General features: G+C 51.6%; 1 protein-coding gene across 2 annotated transcripts in view; it reads left to right on the forward strand.

Annotated features, from left to right (window-relative positions):
* The window catches only part of SORCS2 (sortilin related VPS10 domain containing receptor 2), a 495,738-nt gene that overhangs the window by 421,473 nt on the left and 54,520 nt on the right, over positions 1-19,745 (forward strand). For both annotated transcript variants that reach the window (XM_027545110.1, XM_027545111.1), the window contains exons 6-9: positions 1,612-1,676; positions 4,721-4,839; positions 7,219-7,308; positions 19,504-19,683. In XM_027545110.1, the coding sequence (XP_027400911.1) occupies positions 1,612-1,676; positions 4,721-4,839; positions 7,219-7,308; positions 19,504-19,683 (454 nt within the window). The remainder of the gene's footprint in view (positions 1-1,611; positions 1,677-4,720; positions 4,840-7,218; positions 7,309-19,503; positions 19,684-19,745) is intronic.

Consider the following 19,745-nt stretch of genomic DNA (forward strand, 5'->3'; position numbering starts at 1 on the left):
TGCTGAGCCGAGGACCTGTCAGCGCTCCTGGTAGGGAACAATGTCTAACTTTATTCAGAAAAGAGAGGAAAATGTCAGGCAGGAGACTTCCTTCCAAGGAGCTTACAGATGGCCTGTTCAGCAAGCCTAAATCAACACTTCGCCTTGCACTCGAGACTGTCCGGAGGGTCGGCGTGATTGATGCTGGCTCCCACACTGAAACACTCTGACTGCACTTCCCACCACCCAGAGCATCTGTGGATTTTGCATGTCCAGCAGGGACCACCTGGTCCCGGAGGAGACGGAGTGCACAGGGACCCCGGCGCCAAGCCTGCTGGGCCTTGGGTTGAGAACTGAGGGGCCAGCTTGAGGCCAGGGGCTGCCAGCAGTGGGAGCTGAGTGCTCTGCGGGGACGTCTCATTGGCCTGGAGGGGCCGTGGGGGTGCCTGTCCACAGCGCTGAGTGGCACCGCTATGACACTCTGATGCAGTGAGACTCTGCGTCAGATTCTCAGCCTGCCCTTCGGCAAAGTAAATGTGCTGCACCAACCAGGTCGGTGTCCGTGAGAGGGTCAGCCGGGGGACGCCTTTGGAATGGTCATATCATCTGGAATGCACATTATAACAGATGCAGTCAGCTCATCACACCCACGACCTCCTGGGTGTTCTCGCCTAAGAGATGGCTGAAGTAGACAGAAGGTTCTAAAGGGGGTGGACAGGCAGAAGGTGACCGTCCGGTTGACACGGGGAACCAGTAAAGTCTGGGAAACACTGAACCGCAGCACGTCACCCCGAAGTGTCCTTTCAGGTGGAAGACCTGCACCTCACCTCCTGGGTGCCCGTGCGGGGCGAGCAGGGGTCGGCACTGGCCTTGTCCACCATGGAGGACGTAGCCCAGGCCCTGTGACGCGTCTTCCTCCCGTTCTCAGCCCTCGTTGAGCACTCTCGTTGAGCCCTCGTTGTCACCAGCCACGGTCCCCGCTGTGCTGCCTGAATCCCCGGTCCAGCTGTGTCTGACTCTTTGCAACCCCATGGACTGTATAGGCCTTGGAATTCTCCAGGCCAGAATACTGGAGTGGGTCGCCTTTCCCTTCTCCAGGGCATCTTCCCAACCCAGGGATTGAACCCAGGTCTCCCGCATTGCGGGCGGATTCTTTACCAGCTGAACCACCAGGGAAGCCCAAGAATACTGGAGTGGGTATCCTATCCCTTCTCCAGCGGATCTTCCCGACCCAGGAATCAAACCAGGGTCTCCCGCATTGCAGGCGGATTCTTTACCAACTGAGCTATCAGGGAAGCCCCGAAACTAGGGTGATATTCCCAGGCCTCTCCTGCCTCCTAAGATCATTTCGATCACTAACACACGTGTGCACACGCACATGCATACACACATGTACAGACACGGATGCACAAGTCTTCTCTAAACCACTGTAAACGGAAGAATGCCCAGCAAGGCAGAGGTGGGGGCTCCGTCGGCGTCCCAGGAGCAGCTGGGCTCTGGGGGAGGGCCGTGCCCTCTGAGCCTCAGACCCAGGAGGCCACAAGGCTCCCAGGGGTTCTGGCAGCAGACAGGCCCGGGAGGAAGGGCTTGGGGGCTTCGTTTCCAAAGCCAACCTTTGCCGTTCTTTTCCAGGGCTGTGTCTGGGGTGGACGCTGACCCTGACTTGGTCCACCTGGAGGCCCAGGACCTCGGAGGAGGTAAGCAGGGAGGACGTAGGAGCCGGGGACCCCGAGTGCTCACCCCATGGCAGGCTCGGCCGCCCTGTCCTTGGCGACTGGCCCTGAACAGCTGACCTCGCTGTGTTACGATGTGGCATAATTTTTAAATGTGCTTGTTTTCCAGCCAGGGATAAATCGAAATCAAGGAGCTCCGCTCCAGTGGAAAAGTCTATTAAGAGGGCGATTTGTTCTGGCCTCTGAGCACTGAGTGCTTCCCATCTCTCAGCCCCGATCCCCGCCCTGCACTTGCTGGGTGTCGAGGTGAGGCAGGGACTCTGATGGCTCCCCCCGCCTCCAGGGGGCAGGAGCCTTCCTGGCAGATGAGCCCAGAGGCCATGCCTGTTATGAGGAAGGTCCTCTGTGCTCACTGCCGACAGAACCACGGAAGGTTCTAGAACATCACAGCCAGTAGGACCTATAGGTTGTGTTTTCACTCAACAAACACTGGTTGAGCCCCCTGTGGACCAGGCCCAGGGCTGACCCTGCTGAGGACCCACAGGTGGACAAGACCCAGCCCTGCCCCTTGCCTGGCAGGACCTCCTTGGTTTCTACTGGCATGCAGACCTGGGCAGGGCCACCCTTCACCTACAGTGGGTGCCGACAAGTGCAAGCTGCTGTCCCGGGGGGGACGTAGTACATGGAGGGCGGGTTCAGTGCCAGGCACCGGAGTCCTGGCTGGTGGACCGAAGCTCTGGAGGGAGCTCCCAGCCCTCTATGTGGCAGCCAGGTGACCCTGGAAGTGACCTCAGCTCCCCGCCCTCAGCATCCTTCTCTGTGGAATGGGTCCCACGCGTAGTGCTCAGCCTGGGGCGGCATGGGTCATCAAGTGGCACGGGGGTCCCCTGACCACGTCCAAGCCCTCGGCTCTTCCCTGGACGCCCCCAGCCCCTGTCCTGCAGGGAGCAGGGCAGTGTTACTGTTGTTTCTGCTTCACTTCTTGAGCTCAGTCATGGGGTCTGGAGCCGGTGCAGACCCCAGCCCTGCCACCCTCCATGCAAAAATCCCAAATCACCCCCTGCTCCCAGCCACCCCGGCCTGGGAGTTCCACCAGAACCCCATCCAGCCAAGCTTGGTGGCACAGAATCCTGGCCTTTAGGACCCACTGCACTGGCCACCCCCACCTACCCTCCAGCCAGCCTGAGCTACTGACCATTCCCCAAGGTCACCCTGTCCCCTGCCATTGCCCCTGCGGGAAGGCTGGGCCCCTGTCCCCGGAAGGACCCTGGGGTGACAGTGCAGGCTGTGGACAGGAGGACGGTCACTCCTGTCACACTGGGGCTTGTTCACGAGAGCCAAGCGCCCACCTCCCTTCTCAGCCCCGTGGTCAGAAACTTCACCTCGGCAGCCTCAGAGTGGCTCCAGAGAGTGGTTTACGCCACAGAGATTAGCAAGGGCTACGGATCAGCCCTTCTCCCGCTGCACAGACCGTCAGCACCGTGAGAGGTGGTCTTTGTCTTGCTGTCAGTAGAGCTAGAGCAGGGAGGACCTGACCACCGTGGCATGAGTGAGCGAGTGAGCGGACGAATGCATGGCTGAATGAGTGGGCGAGTGAGTGAACGAATGAGTGAGTGGGTGAGTGAGCAGACCGTCCACTGAGTCTGGCCTGGGTTCGACTCCACAGCGTGCCCAGCCAGGCAAGCCCACGACAGGATATTCAGTGTTGACCACAGGGAGTGACTGGCCTATTTAGAGGGGAGAAGGATGTGGTTCTAGAGGAATCAGGCTGTGGCACAGCCATGGCTGATTGTGAGCCTACTGTGCGCACTGTTTCAGGGGACCCTGCCAGTGAGTTAGGGCAGGCCTTCCAGCCCCCAGCCCGGCCCCCTGGCACTCTCTGTGCTGCCCAGCTACCCCAGGCCGTGGGCAGGATATGCCCCCAAAGGTGCTGATGTCTCTGAGCGCCTGGCTGGGCTCCATTTGGCCCCTGTGGTTAATTCTGCTCCTGCCCACACGTGGGAGAGATGAGTCCCCAGGGCAGAGGCTCCAGGCAACTCCCCGGGGATCCCCCATCCCAGACACAGAGGGCCTAATGGAAATGGGAATCTCCAGGCAAAGCTGGTGTTCAATTTGCTCAACCATAGATATTTCAAAAAGGATGAAAGGGTTTGCCTAAATCTAGTGGGGAAAGAACCCCTGAGTCCTTGCTCACACCCACCTGTTGATTGGTTGTGAGTGGAGAGACGTCTGGAGGGCAGGAGGGGTCCTAGCCGTGACAGGCACTGTAGCCCTGGACTCTCCCTTCCCTGGGTGACCACACACCCACTGGGCCCGGGGAAGGCCAGTGGCTGGGGGTTGTGTGGGGATCTCCTGCCCACGTCTCTGGGGGTTGCTCTGCGGCCCCTCCCCCAGAGAGGGGATCCAGGTGTCCAGGGATGTATAGGTGTTGTGTCTGCGGGTAGCCTAAGCCAGGAGCAGAGGGTGGACGGGGCAGAACATGGGCCTAGTCCTGCACTCATACAGCTGTGCTCTCCTGCACGACTTGAGCCCAGGGTCAGCAAGCGCTTCCCATCAAGGCCAGCTGGTAAACGTTTCAGCTTGGCCGGCCGTGTGGCCTATGCTGCCCGTGACCGCCATGGTAGTGTGAAAGCGCTGTGTGTGACGCGTAAACACGCAGACATAGCTGTGTTCCATGGAGCCTTTCTTTGGGAAAAGCCTGGAGGCCGGCCGGGTGGCCCTGAGTAGACAAGTCTCTAACCTCGCTCAGCCTCAGTTTCTGCATCTGGAAGATTGGACCACCCTCCCCCGCCCCCCAGTATGGTCCTGAGGATCGAAAGAGCTCCTCCCAGGAGAGCGCCGGGCACAGAGCCGCCCCCACCCCCACTCAGCGGCAGGTGTAGTACTCGCAGGGCCAACCCTTTAAAATTCAGACCCACAAACAACATCCGCGGCGGTGGTATCGGAACACAGATGGAGCGAGAAGGCTCAGCACTTCATCATGTCTGGGGCTGCGTCTGACTCCGTCCGCTGGCGTCTGGGTGTTTTGAGATTTCACGCCCCGCGTGGCTGCCTCTTATCTCCTGCAGGTTTTCGCTACGTCACCTGCCAGATCCACAACTGCTCCGATAACACGTGGACGACGCCCTTCACGGGCCCCATCGACCGCGGCTCTCTGACTGTGCAGGACGACTACATCTTCGTGAAGGTGCGCTTGCTTCCGGGGCTCCTGGAAATGGGCAGGAGGTGATGTGGAATATAAGCCACTCTGGGGGAGATGGAATCACCCCAACAGGAAGCCATAAAACGGCTACTTTACCTTCAAGTGCTACTTGCTTCAGTTCCTGCTGCCCCTGTGGCGAGGCGCCCCCGCCCCCAGAACCCCACAGACCCAGAGCACTGGAAATGGGCTGCCATCCGCTCCTTCTCCCTTCTGCCCCCCAGGACCCTCCCACAGCTCAGGGCCCCCAAGCCTGAACCCGGGCTGCTCCATCTGGTTCTGGTGGCTCTGAGTTGATATGGGTTGTCTCTGGTCATTGTTCTTGGCTACTTCATCAGCAGTCCACAGCCCAGGGACCAAGCCCTGCTGCCTGGTACTCAGATCACAGTTGGGACCACCCTCCAAAACCGTGTGATCTGACTGTTCAGAAACTCCAGGGAGCAGCTGGTCATACCACTTCTTGATTACTTCCACTGATGAGGAACTCGCTCCTTTCAAAACAGCCCATCCCCTCCGAGACAACCCAAATCTTTGGAAATGTCCTTACAGCAGTGAGATAAAGTGTTTGCTCTACTCTCGTCCACTGGCCCCTGTTCTGCCCGCTCGGATCCCAGGGGATAATACCACAGGCTCTAAAGGAGATGGTCCCTAAGGGCACTGGCTGGGCGCTCTCTCCACTGAAGGCTCCCCCATCTCGGAGACACTTCATCACCCCACAGAGTGGACCCACACCTCCTGTGGAGCAGGGGCCGGAACTGGCAGGGTGGGTCATGGCCCCCATTAGGGCAGTCAGTAAGAGGCTCCTGCCACCACCAGCCCTGCTCTCATTCTCCTTCACCCGCTGCTGAAGCCCCTCGGTCTCCCATACCTTCTGTCTGTTTGCACGTGCTCTTCCCTGGGCTTGGAGTGCTCATGGCCCCTCTTCCACCTTCTCTTCCCATTCTGTGTCATGTACCCCCTCCTCCAGGAAGCCTTCCTTGGCTTCCGCCTACTTCAGGCCCGTTGGTCGCCTCCTTGGAGTGCCCCCAGCTCTCTCTCCCTTCCTTCATTGCAGCCCAGGCCACACTGGCATGCTTTACTATTTACCGTAGAGCCTGCAGTCTGTGGGGAGGTGTGCTCCAGATCTGTACTCAGCACCTCCCCCTGCGTTTCTCAAACATCTGCTGAGTGTTGGAGCAACAGTGGCTGCAGCTTCTTTGACGATCAATCCAACACGGAGTGTTTTCGAAACACTTTGCTTGGTCCGCCAGCACCACAGCCTGAGACCCCTGGGGGCACAGCTGTGGCTGAACGGGCTGGGCTGGTCCTTGTGCAGCAGGGGGCCCTGGGTTGGTGGGGGGGGGGGGCTTGGTTAGAGGTGCTGGGAAGCCTGGCCAGGCCGAGGGTGGGCCATGGGAGGGGGCTCAGGGAGGACTGTGTTGCTGTAAGGAAGCAGGGGGCACTGTGATCGGACAGCTCAGGGGTCAGGTCTAGAAGTGGGGGCTCAAGAAGCTGAGTTGAGGTGGTTGAAGGAGCCACCCCTGTGCTCAGCCTTGGCGGTGCTCAGGCGTGATCGTGACCACTCTCAGCTCTGTCACAGCAGCCTGGTCTGCCGCTGGTGACACTGTCTGCGTCAGACGGGAGAGGTGCGTGCCTGGCTAAAGGCTGAGGTCAGGGGCCACAGGGCTCTGTCCAGCTCTTGGCCCAATCCGTCTCCCATCGCCTGTTTGCCCCCTTGCTCCTCTTCCCCTCTCCCTCCTCCCCACTTACGCCTTCCCCCAAAGAAGCAAACGCCGCTCTTTTCCTGGCTCTTCCATTCTCTCCCATGGGAGACAAGTCACTCCAGCTCTGGACCTCACTCTGCTCATCTGTACAGTGGAGGTCACCACAGCGCGTGGAGCTGCTGGGCTTGATGCCGATGGCCTGCCTTGTGTCACACACGCGGCGTCCCAGGAGCCCTGCCTGTCGTGTCGCCTCTCTTGCCTTGTGTTCTGGTGGCATCTTGTGTGACTTGAGCTTACCTCTGTCCTGTCTCTTCCTCCACTCAGCAGCTCACCAAGTACTCTCACTAAGAGAAGTTCTGGGGAACAGAATTTTCTTTCCCTTGTTCTGTAACTCAGATACAGGGAAGCAAAGTGCTGAAAGAGCACAAGGGAAGGAGATTAGTTCTAACCGAGGGAGGTGGAGGAAGACTTCCCAGAGGTGGGGCATTTGGTATGGGGCTCTGAAGGATGAATAGGAGTCTGTCTAGTTCAGGCAAAGCACATGTAAACAATATAAAAGGGCATTTTCACCAGCTGAAATACAATGTGTAGTTTTTCATTCATGAAGATCTGGCTTAACTGGAAACCTAGCCCCTTAAAAAAGTATTTTTTCCCCTCCTGTTAGGCAACCACAGCAAACCAGACCAAATACTACATCTCTTACCGTCGCAATGAATTTGTCCTGATGAAACTGCCAAAGTATGCATTGCCAAAGGTAAGAGTGGGTTCCCTGTTCCACCTGGCCCTGAGCTGTGTCCTGAGCCTGCACTGACTTGGGGGCCTGCAGGTGCCTGGTGATGGCCAGCTCAGGATGGACAAGAGCGAGGCGGCCTTGCTTCCTGCAATGACTCCCCTCCGCCTCCACTCCACCCTTGCATGTGCCCAGCTGCATCCTGTCCTAGGGCCTCCACCATGCTCCTTCCTCTGCCTGTTCTTCCTTTTCCCCAGACTCCCGCACATGTGATGTTTCAGAGCAGTATCTCCTCCTATTGAGCCTCCAGGCTGGTCCTGCTCACACCTTATGCTTCTCTTTCCTGGCACTCAGGGTGTGAGGAAGACCCTGTGTCCATTTCCTGCTTTCATCTGGAGTTTCTGGGGCTGGGGCGCAGTTTCTGTTTTATTCACCACTGCATTCCAGCTATCTACTATGGTGCCTAGTATGTAGTAGGTGCTCAATTAATGCTACTTCCTTCCCCTTGTGTGTATGTGTGTATGAGTTGGTCAGTCGTGTCTGACTTTTTGTGACCCCACGGACTGTAGCCCGCCATACTCCTCTGTCCATGGGATTCTCCAGATAAGAATACTAGACTGGGTTGCCATTCCCTACTCCAGGGGATCTCCCTGACCCAGGGATCGAACCTGGGTCTCCTGCATTGCAGACAGATTCTTTATCATCTGAGCCACCAGGCAAGTCCTGGCAAAGCAAAGAAGAGGGGACGTGGAGGCTGCCCAGACACTGCCCCCGCCCTGTTTCAGAGTGAACTCCACAGTCCCCTCCCTGCTGGTATGGCATTCCAGTTTTACAAAGGAAGTGACTGAAGATCAGAGAGGCTAAGTATCCTGTCTGAAGTCACACAGCTGGTAAGAAGCCGAAGCACGTTTCACACTGAAGACCAGCCTCCGGCCACATCCCCCTCCGGAGGATGTTTTCACTCCCTGTACATAATTCAGAAACACAGATAGAAGCAGCCTTTCCTCACCCACACGCTTACTGAGCATCGCATATAAGCTGGGAACTAACTCTACAGCTGTGAGTCAGACACCTCAAATTCCTTCCCTGGCTGGGTTTTCAGAGGAAACAGGCAGAAAGTCAGGCAGACAAATGTGTGGTATAATTGCCGGCTGTGGTGTGTGCTGAAACGGGATAAGAGGCCAAGCCAGAGAATGACAGAGGACGGGGGAAGCTTCCCTGAGTGGGGTGTTTGCTCTGAAGCCCGAAGGCTGGGGGAAAGCTGTTCATGGGTAGGATGGTGCAGATGCAAAGGCCCTGGGGCCCGAGAGACCTGGCTGGAGGGCAGAGGGTGGGGGCCAGGTGAGAGGAGGCAGTCCTTCCTATGACCCAGCTTCAAAGGATGACTGAGGACCTCCTCATAGGGGTGGCATTCGTATTGGCACTAAGTGTCCCTAAGCTCACTCAGGAGTCCTGTCCAGGACCCGTAATGGGCTGGGGGTTGGGGGTGATGCACAAGTCAGGCTGCTCTCAGGGATCATCCCCCAACCCTGAGCCCAGGGTGGGGTGTCCCAAGACCACATATGGTCTTGTGAGCACACTGCCCATCCAGGCAGCAGGCTGCTTCCTCTCCACCAAATTCAGGAGAGCAGCCAGATCCCGTGTTCCCACCAACAACGCGGAGAGCTACCTAACTGAATTTCCTAATCAGATTTTGCTGTTATACGGTGAATTTGTGACTCTTGCCTCTTTCCTCCGCTCAAACCATTCCCATCTTTTTTTTTTTTTCTTTCATTAATGGCCCAAGTTGGCCCAATGGCCCATGAAAACAACAGAAATTAGAGCCGAGGGGAACTCACCACGGCCTCCCCACCTCCTTCCCTCCCTGCCCTCCCCCAGCCCTGTTTGACTGCCTCTGGTCCCTGGCCCCAAGCCAAAGCGACTTTTCTGCAGCTGCGTCATCGCAGTCACTCTGTCTGCAGCCTGGCTTTCACATGACAACGTCTTGGGAGAATTTTTCCCGAATGATACATGATAGCCCCTTTTAAATAACGGCAAAACTTTCAACTCAGGAGACTGTGCCTTGTTCAGCTAAGCCAGACTCCTGTTGTGTAGGCATTTGGGTTGTTTCCATATTTCGTAGTTATAAACTGTGCTGCTAGGAATATATTTGCACCCACAGGTATTTATTTTTTTATTTTCACAAGTTAGTCTAAGAAGAATTTCTGGACCAAGGATATAAATATTTGTGGAGCTTAGTTGCTTTCTAAAAGGGTTCCACCTTGCCACCAGCAAAGTTAGAATAGGCCTGTTTTAACATGGCTTTGCCAGATTTTGTGTTGTATCAGTTCTGTCTTCCTTCTACTTAAAAAGGTATAAATGGCCTCATTCTGTCGTTTTAATTCACCTATCTCTGAAAACTAAAATGGGTAAACAGTTTTTATTATATTTGTCAGCATTATTTGCTTAAATTGTTTACTTGTAGAGATTCTAAAAAAATACTCAAGAGAAAAAAATAGAGAAAAAAGAGAAAGAAAAAAAAAGCAGGCAAAGGCTATAAACAGACAAAAGAGAGGAAAAATCCAAATAACTACTGATTCTATAAAAACATTCAGAAGCATAAAGTGAATGCAAATGTACTTTAAAGTGAAATAGTCTTTTATCTGTAATATGTTCACATAAAATAAAATCCATAAAGTGTAGGAATAAAGGAGAAAGTGACGTCAGGGAAGAGGGTGGGGTGGAAGCACGGAGTCCGTCTTCTCACTTAGGCCAACAACCACACTGGCAGAACCCTCCTGATGTAATGATTTTGGAACTCCTGGTCTGTTCCAAGGCTTGCAGCTTCCAGGGGAAGGCTTGGAAGGTAAGTCATTAATTTCCACAGTTTTGGCTCTTCCCAAGGTAGCGGCTAAACGTCTCTCCCGACCTCCCCCTCAGCCACAGGATAGCATCCGTGCACATGTTCCTGGAGCCGTGGACACACCACTTGCAGGATTCATGATGCTAATCCCTGGGCACCAGTAGGTCTGGGACTATATGCTCCTGATCATGAAGCACTTAATTTCTTCCACTTGGTGGTTGTTTCAGCATCTATAAAACAACTCAGGAATTGTACATCAGACACTATTATCTAGGCCCTTCAGAGAGGACCTAAAGCAGAGGATATGGGGGAAGGGTCTGTCCTGGGAAGGCCCCATAGGGTCCTGCTGGTCTTACAGCCAGAGCCTGTTTCGACCTTCATCCCCACATTTATTTTTCTTCTTTTCCCTTTTGGGAGACAACATTTAAGGACAGAGGATGAGATGATCAGATGGCATCACCAACTCAGTGGACATGAATTTGAGCAAGCTCCAGGAGATAGTGAAGGACAGGGGAGGCTGGCATACTGCAGTCCATGGGGTCACAAAGATTCATACATGACTCAACAACTGAACAACCGTTTAAGGATGAGGACATTCAGAAGCAACAGCCATATGGAGGGATGTAGAAAGTCATGAAGCATGCCCAGGAAAAAGCTCACGCTCAGACAAGACTTGAGGAGAACTTTAGTTTACACCTCAGGCTGATTCCCAAGACACACACAGCCTGCAGCAATAAAATCAAAATAAAAAACAAACAAAAAAGCCAGCAAACCCTGGGGGGGCGGGAATCTGATTTCCTGCATTATTAGATTGGAATATCCAGTTTTCAACAGCAAGGAGACTACAAGGCAAGCAAAGCAGGGGCCATCCATTCAAAGGGGAGAACACCAGCAGAAGCAGCCTCTGAGAAAGGCCAGACGCCAGACCTACTAGACAAAGACTTTAATGTAACTGCCTTCAAGATGCTCAAAGAAGTAAAAGACACGGGGAGACAGTCAGGAAAGCAGTGTGCTCATGAATTAGAAGTAGAAGCATACCTTGTTTTATTGCACCTAGCAGATACTGCATTCTTTTTAACAAGTTATAAGTTTGTGGCAACCCTGCGTGGAGCCAGTTTATTGGGCCATTTTTCCAACAGCATTTGCTTTTTGTCTTTGCATCATATTTTGATAAATCTCACAATATTTCAAACCTTTTCATTCTTACCATATTCATTATGATCAGTGACTTTTGATGTGACTGCTATAATTGCTTGGAGCCAACTTAATTGATAAACATTATGTGTGTTTTGACTGCTCCACTGAGCAGCCATTCCCCCATCTTTGTCCTTCTCCTCTGACCTCCCTGTTCCCTCAGACATACAAAATTGACATTACAATGGCCTCTAAGTGTTCCAGTGAAAGGAAGAGTCACACTTCTTTCACTTTAAATTAAAACCTAGAAATGATTACACTTAGTGAGGAAGACTTGTTGAAATCCAAGACAGGCTGAAAGTCAGGACTTTTACAGCAAACAGCAGGTTGTGAATTGAAAGGAAAAGTTCTTGAAGGAAATTAAAAGTGCTACTCCTATGAACACATGAACAAACAGCCTTATCACTGATATGGAGAAAACCAAACAGCCTTATCACTGATATGGAGAAAGTCTGAATCATCTGGGTAGAAGATCACACCAACCACAACATTCCATTAAACAAAGCCTAAACCCAGCACTTCCCTGGTGGCTCAGATGGTAAAGCGTCTGTCTACAATGCAGGAGACCTGGGTTCGATCCCTGGGTCGGGAAGATTCCCTGGAGAAGGAAATGGCAACCCACTCCAGTACTCTTGCCTAGAAAAATCCCATGGACGGAGGAGCCTGGTGCAGGCTACTGCCCATGAGGTCGCAAAGAGTCGGACATGACTGAGCGATTTCACTTTCACTTTCAAACCCAGAACAAAGCGCTGTGCTGTGCTAAGTAGCTCAGTCATGTCAGACTCTTTGCAACCCCAGGTTCCTCTGTCCACGGGGATTCTCCAGGCAAGAATACCAAGGTGGATTGCTAGGCCCTCCTCCAGGGGATCTTCCCAACCCAGGGGTCGAACCCAGGCCTCCCACATTGTAGGCGGATCATTTTACCATCTGAGCCAGCAGGGGAGCCCAAGGAAAGCGCTAACTCTCCTCAATTCTATGAAGGCTGAGAGGTGAGGAAGCTGCGGAAGAAAAGTCTGAAGCTGGCAGAGATTGGTTCATGAGGTTCAAGGAAAGAAGCTGTTTCCATAACATCATAGTGCAAAGTGACAAAGCAAGTGCCGATGTGCTAATAGAAGCTGCCACAAGTTATCCAGATACAACTAAGGTTATTAATGAAGGTGGCTACACTGAACAACGGATTTTCATTGTAGACATGCAGCCTCTGTTGGAAGAAGATGCCACTAGGACTTTCATAGGTAGAGAGGAGAAGTCAAGGCCTGGCAGCAAAGCTTCCAAGGACTGACTGACTCTCTTGTTAGGAGGGGCTAATGCAGCTGAGGACTTGAAGTTGAAGCCAGGGCTCATTTACCATTCTGAAAATGTTAGGGCCCTTAGGAATCATGATCAATCTACTCTGCCTGTGTTCTGTAAGTGAAACAAAGCCTGAATGACAGTGTATCTACTTACAATATGGTTCACTGCCTATTTTAGCCCCACTCTTGAGACCTAGTGCTCAGAGCAAGATTCCTTTCAAAATATCACTGCTCATTTGACAGTGCACCTGGCCCCCACGAGCTCTGATGGGGAATACAGTGCGATTAATGTCAGCATGCTGGTTTCACACCTTCTGACAAGTGTGCGCATTCTGCAACTCGTGCATCCAGGAGGGATTTCAACTTTCAAGTCTGAATATCTAATAAATACAGCTCACAAGGCTGCAACTGCTAAAGACAGCGATTCCTCTGATGGATCTGGGCAAAGTCCATCGAAGACCTTCTAGGAAGGATCTGCCATTCTAGATGCCATTAAGAACATTTGTGATTCATTAGAAGAGGTCAAAGTGTCAACATCAACAGGAGTTTGGAAGAAGTGGAGTCCAACCCTCATGGATGACTTTGAAAGGGTTAAGACTTCAAAGGAGGAAGTAACTACAGATGTGGTAGAACCAGCAAGAGAACCAGAATTAGAAGTGGAGCCGGAAGATGTGACTGACTTTCTGCAAGCTCATGATAAAACTTCAAGGGATGAGGAGGTGCTCCTTATGGACGAGCAAAGAAAGGGATTTCTTGGATGGAATTTACTCCTGGTGAAGATGCTGTGAAGATTGCTGAAATTACAGCAAAGGATTTAGATGTTACACTAGCTTAGTTGATGGGGCAATGGCAGAGTTTGAGGGGATTGATACCAATTTTGAAAGAAGTCTACTGTGGGTAAACGCTATCAAACAGCATTGCATTCTATACAGAAATTATTCAAAAAGGGAAGAGTGGATAGATGCGGCATTGCTCATTGTTGTCTTATTCTAAGAAGTTGCCACAACCACCACACTGGTCACACAGCAGCTGTCAACATCTAGTTCAGACCCTCCACCAGCAAAAAGATTAGGACTCACTGAAATCTAAGATGGTGGTTACCCATTTTTTAACAATAAACTACTTTTTAGTTAAGGTTATACATTTTGTAAGACGTAATGCTATTGTGCACTTAGAGATTACAGAATAGTGTGACTGTAACTTTTATATACACTGAGAAACCAGAGAAATCTGTGTGACTCACTTTATCGTGATGTTTGATTTATGGGGTGGTCTGGAACTGAACCCACAGTATCTCTAAAGTGTTCCTGTACCAAAAAAAAGACAGAACACGTGGAACCAAAAATAAATCCTGAAGCTGAAAGGAACAATAATTGAAATGGAAAATCCACTAGAGACATTCAAAAACAGATTTGAGCAAATAGAAAGAACCAGAGAACTTTGAAGATGGGACAATTGAAATAATAAAACCTGAGGGACAGAAAGAAAAAAAATTGAAGAAAAGTGAAGACCATCCAAGAGACCTGTGGGCCATCATCAAGTGAGCCAATGTACGAACTATGAAAGTCCCAGAGGAAGAAGAAAGAGAGAAAGGGGCAGAGGAATTATTCGAAAGCCCGAAACTTCCTTAAAACTGATGAAAAACATAATATCAGACCTTTAAAAGCTTGGTGAGCTCCAAGTAGCATAAACACGAAGAGTTCCACACCAAGACATTATACTCAAGCTGTGGAAACACAAAGAAAGAATCCTGAAAGCAGCAAGAGACAAGTCACTCATCACATACAGGGGTCATCAATAAGATTATAGGCAGATTTGTTACCAGAAACCTTGGAGGCCAGAAGGCAGTGAGTTGCAATATTCAAAGTGCTGAAAGAATTTGGTGAAGATGTTGGTTCATTCAGCTGTTCCTTAAATTTTACCTAAAAATCTATGAGGAAATTTCCCCTATCATTCTTACTAAAATGTTTTTAAGCTTTCCAAAAGTACTTCTTTAAAATGGTTTCACTACAACTAATGGAATAATGCAAATATATACACCGTCTCCACCTGTTTACCACTCCATCCCTCCTTTCCATGACCACCTCACTTCATTCCTCAAGGCAACTGTTGTAGGGACTCTTGTTGTTCACTCGCTCATTTGTGTCCAACTCCTTGCAACCCCATGGGCTGCAGCCACCAGGCTTCCCTGTCCTGGAATTTGCTCACACTCATGTCCACTGAGTCAGTGATGCTATCCAACAGCCTTATCCTCTGTCACCCCTTCTCCTCCTGCACTCAATCTTTCCCAGCATCAGGGTCTTTTCAAATGTCAGCTCTTCACATCAGGTGGCCAAAGTATTGGAGCTTCAGCTTCAGCATCGGTCCTTCCAGTGAATATTCAGGACTGATTTCCTTTAGAATTGACTGGTTGGATCTCCTTACTGTCCAAGGGACTCTCAAGAGTCTTCTCCAGCACCACAGTTTGAAAGCATTAATTCTTTCATGCTCAGCCTCCTTTGGGGTCCAGCTGTCACATCAGTATATGACTACTGGGAAAACCATAGCCTTGACTACACAGACCTTTGTTGGCAAAGGGATGTCTCTGCTTTTTAAGATGTTGTCTAGTTTTTTCATACCTTTCCTTCCAAGGAGCAAGCATCTTTTAATTTCATGGCTGAAGTCACCATCCACAGTGATTTTGGAGCCCAAGAAAATAAAATCTGTCACTGCTTCCACTTTTCCCCCCATCTATTTGCCAGGAAGTGATGAGACCGGATGCCATGATATTAGTTTTTTGAATGTTGAGTTTTAAGTCAACTTTTTCACTCTCCTCTTTTACCTTCATCAAGAGGCTCTTTAGTTCCTCTTCACTTTCTGCCATTAGAGCAGTATCATCTCCATATTTAAGGTTGTTGATATTTCTCCCAGCAGTCTTGATTCCAGCTTGTGATTCATCCAGCCTGGCATTTCACATGATGTACTCTGCATAGAAATTAAATAAACAGGTGACAGTATACAGCTTTGATATACTCCTTTCCCAATTTTTAACCAGTATGTTGTTCCGTGTCTGGTTCTAACATTGCTTCTTGACCCACAAACAGGTTTCTCAGGAGACAGGTAAGGTGGTCTGGTATTCCCATCTCTTTAAGAACTTTCCACAGTTTGTTGTGATCCACACAGTCAAAGGCTTTAGTGTCGTCAATGAAGCAGAAGTAAATATTTTTCTGGAATTCCCTTGCTTTCTTTCTGATCCAATGGATGTTGGCAATTTTATCTCTGGTTCCTCTGCTTTTTCTAAATCCAGCTTGTACATCTGGAAGTTCTCGGTTCACATACTGCTGAAGCCTAGCTTGAAGGGTTTTGAGCATTACCTTACTAGTATGTGAAATGAGCGCAACTGTATGGTAATTTGAACATTCTTTGGCATTGCCTTTCTTTGGGATTGGAATGAAGACTGACCTTTTGCAGTCCTGTAGCCACTGCTGAGTTTTCCAAATTTGCTGACATGTTGAGTGCAGCACTTTAACAGCATCATCTTTTAGGATCTTAAATAGCTCAGCTGGAACTCCATCACCTCCACTAACTTTGTTCATTGTATATTTATTCTTCATCTTAGTTTAACAAAGCCTAAATCTTAGCTGGTGCCTTGCTTCCCAGCTGGGACTAAATTTTACAGCTTCCCTTGCAGCTACATGTGGTCATTTCTGAAATCTGGCCAATGAGATTAAGTGGAATCATCAGGTCTGGGAGACTTCTCAGGCCCCTATTTTAAAGACTAGCCTTTCCCTCCTCTTTCCCCTCTCCCTCCTTTTGCCTTGCACATTGACAAGATGGCTGGCTGGAGCTCTAGCAATCATCTCAGACCATCAGTAGATGGGGCAGAATTGGGCAGTGGGATGGTGACTCTGAAGGAGCCTCTGTTCCTGGTGACTCTGTCCCTGGTGATTCCAGCTTCTACACTGGGATCTCTACCTCTGGAATCCTTTTACATTTGGGGAAAAATGAGTTTCTATCTCATTTGAGTCACTTTTTTTGCAGTTTATATTACTTATAATCAAACCTAATTCTACCTGATAACAAACATTGGCAACTCTGATGTTTCCACATATTTCTCAGACATATAGATATGTGTGTGTGTGTGTGTGTGTGTGTGCGCACGCGTGCGCACGCGTGCACGCTCAGTCTCTCAGTCATGTCCTTTGTGACTCCATGGACTGTACCTGGCCAGGCTCCTCTGTCTATGGGATTTTCCAGGCAAGAATACTGGAGTGGGTTGCCATTTCCTCTTCCAGGGGATCTTCCCCACCCAGGGCTCTCCTGCATCTCAGCATTGGCAGACAGACCCTTTACCACTGAGCCACCTGGGAAGCCCATATAAGTATATACACACATGGAAACACATACACATATGTGTGATATTTTAATGTCTTTTGTTTAGAAATGGAGTCAACAAATGTCTCTGCTTATAACTTTCCTTTTAAAAGAAGAATAATATGAATAATTTAAGGGAAAATTGTATATTATTTATCACTCTCTAAACACCAAGAATTTTTAAAAGACTGGTCTCGATGCGTGGAGAGAAACCAGCGCCCTCTAGCTCTGCTTGGGGGGAAAGAACATAATGTAACAAGAACTTTAAAAATGTTCCTTCTCTCAGATGCAGCAATTTCCCTTTTTAGATTTATGTTGTGGAAATACAGAGAGCACAGAGATCTGTGTCTGGGAATGTTTATGACTGTTTTGCACATCATGCTGGAGATGCTAAAAAGCTCACCAGTGGGGAAATATTCAGTGAAATATGGTACATTCACAAAAGGGAATATCATGCAGTCACCAAAAGTGGTGTTTATAAATAATTGTAACAACAGAGAAACATGCTCCTCATAGAACACGCAAGAGCAAGCTACAAACCATACTTGAGAAAGTGTATGAATCACATTTGGGAACAAACCCAGAAGTAAACATCTTTAAATGTTAATATCAGGTCTCTCTAGGAGCAGTACTACAGGCAACTTTTACTCCCTTTATACATTTTCCTTTATTTCCCAAGTTCTAGTAAACATTTACTCAGGTTTTGTAAACATTTACCCGGGTGTGGGGAAGGCAAAGTCAGAATGAAGGTAATAGCAGTAAATACTGATCAGTCCCCGTGTGGCTGATGCTGGGCACTGCGTGAGCTCGGAACCTCGGCCGATAGCAGGCTTTCTCATGCCGGGCTGCAGGATTAGCGATACCCGGGAGGACACCGCGGCCTTGCATGGAGAAATGGGAGAGGGGGGTGGGCGAGAAGAGCAGAGATGCCCCACTTCCCAGGCTTCAGGCGCAGCCCTCCAACTCCCCATCATCCTGCTGTCCCGTCTCACAGGGGGAACTGCCAGGCCTGTGACCCTGACTCTGTAAGCCCTCCCTGGCTGTGAGCTGCTCAGGTCCACAGGCCAGGACCCCGCTGCGCTGCAGGGCTGTCCCTGGGAGGGAGGTGCATCGCAGGTTTCACAGCACTGCCCCCCTCTTTTTTGCAAAGCCCTTTTTTTTTGGCTGCACAGCACTGGGAGGTGGGGGTGGGAACAGACAGGAGGGGAGGGGCCATCACCAGCCTGCACCCTGCCCAGGCGGCCTCTTCACCGGATTGAAGGTCTGTAAAGGGAAGAGAACCCCCAAACTACATTGGCCGTGGTGGGAGGAGCAGCGGTCGTGACCAGCGTTGCCCCGCCCCCTCTGCCATCTGTCCTCGGCTCCTGGATCTTGGAAGCTCCGCCGCCAGAGGGGCAATAAAAGTCTAGGAGTGATAGAAGGCAAACTGGAGAGGCTGCAGCATAAAAGCTCGTTATGGCTTTGAAACAGGCCTGTTCAGATGCCTTTTCATGTGGCTCCCACGCAGCGTTTGGCGCTGGCTGGGAGTGAAAAGGAAAACAAGAAATTCAGCTTAGCCCTGGGTTTCTTCTTCCTTTTTATTCGACTGTGGGTTTTTCTTTTTTTTTTATTCTGAATTGTCAAATCTGGAACAAATCCTGAGAGGGGGTGCCTGGCCCACTCAAGAGTTGCCAGGCGTCCTGCTCCAGGTGGGCTTTGGCCTCGGCCGCTGACCTTCTCAGGCCAGGCCTCCTGCCGGCCTGCTGTCCAGGTGCCTGCCCTCAGCTCCCGCCAGGCCCCGAGCCGCCCACTGCCCTGCACGGGCCTTGTTGGCTGTGTGTCCGGCAGGAGGGCCAAGGGCAGGGGTGTCCTGGCCTGGAGGAACTGTGGGCAAAGGGCAGCTCTCTGTATGTAGCAGGCCATCGAGGAGGCCCTGGGAGTGAGGCTGAAGCGAATTAATCCAGCCCTCCTTCCCAGTGTACAACCCGGAGGGCAGAGACCAGTGTGGGTCCCCAGCGGGGCCCAGGGCCTAGCCAAGCGCCTGGCACACAGCAGGCACTTAATGAACACATGCTGAGTGAGTGAATTGACAGGTAGCTTATCTGATCCTCAGGGTGGGGTCGGGGAGGGGCCCTAAGGAGACCAGTCCCCGCCTCCCAGGGGTGATGGTCTGTGGTGCATAGGAGTCCCGGCCTCCTCCTAACTGCGGACAAGCAGGCAGACGGCATGGCAGGGGCAGGGGGTGGGGGGAGGTGTCACTACGCCCCACCCAGTGCCTGGGCAGCCCCCCCACCCAATGTGGAGGGTGGGAACATGACCCCCATTTTGAAGCTGGGAGAACGGAGGCCCAGAGAGGTAAAGGAACTTGTCTAAGGCCACAGAGCACTGCGGGCAGAGCCGGGATGAAAATCTAGGTCAGCCTGACGCCAAGAGGGCTGTGGCCAACCCCCACCCCTCCCCCCAGGCCTGCCCCATCCCCCTACCCCCCACGCCCAGGCCAGCTTCCCTCCCCCGCACCGGCCCCCAGCCCGCACTGACCCCGCTCCCCCACGCCCCCAGGATCTGCAGGTCATCAGCACGGACGAGAGCCAGGTGTTCGTGGCCGTGCAGGAGTGGTACCAGACCGACACCTACAACCTGTACCAGTCGGACACGCGCGGCGTGCGCTACTCGCTGGTGCTGGAGGATGTGCGCAGCTCGCGGCAGGCGGAGGAGAGCGTGGTCATCGACATCCTGGAGGTGGGACCTGAGGGGCGTCTCGGGCCCACAGCCCAGGCTCCGCCCACTCCCTCCTGGCCCCT

Source organism: Bos indicus x Bos taurus, chromosome 6 (genome assembly GCF_003369695.1).
Source record: "Bos indicus x Bos taurus breed Angus x Brahman F1 hybrid chromosome 6, Bos_hybrid_MaternalHap_v2.0, whole genome shotgun sequence".
NCBI classification, from domain to species: Eukaryota; Metazoa; Chordata; class Mammalia; order Artiodactyla; family Bovidae; genus Bos; species Bos indicus x Bos taurus.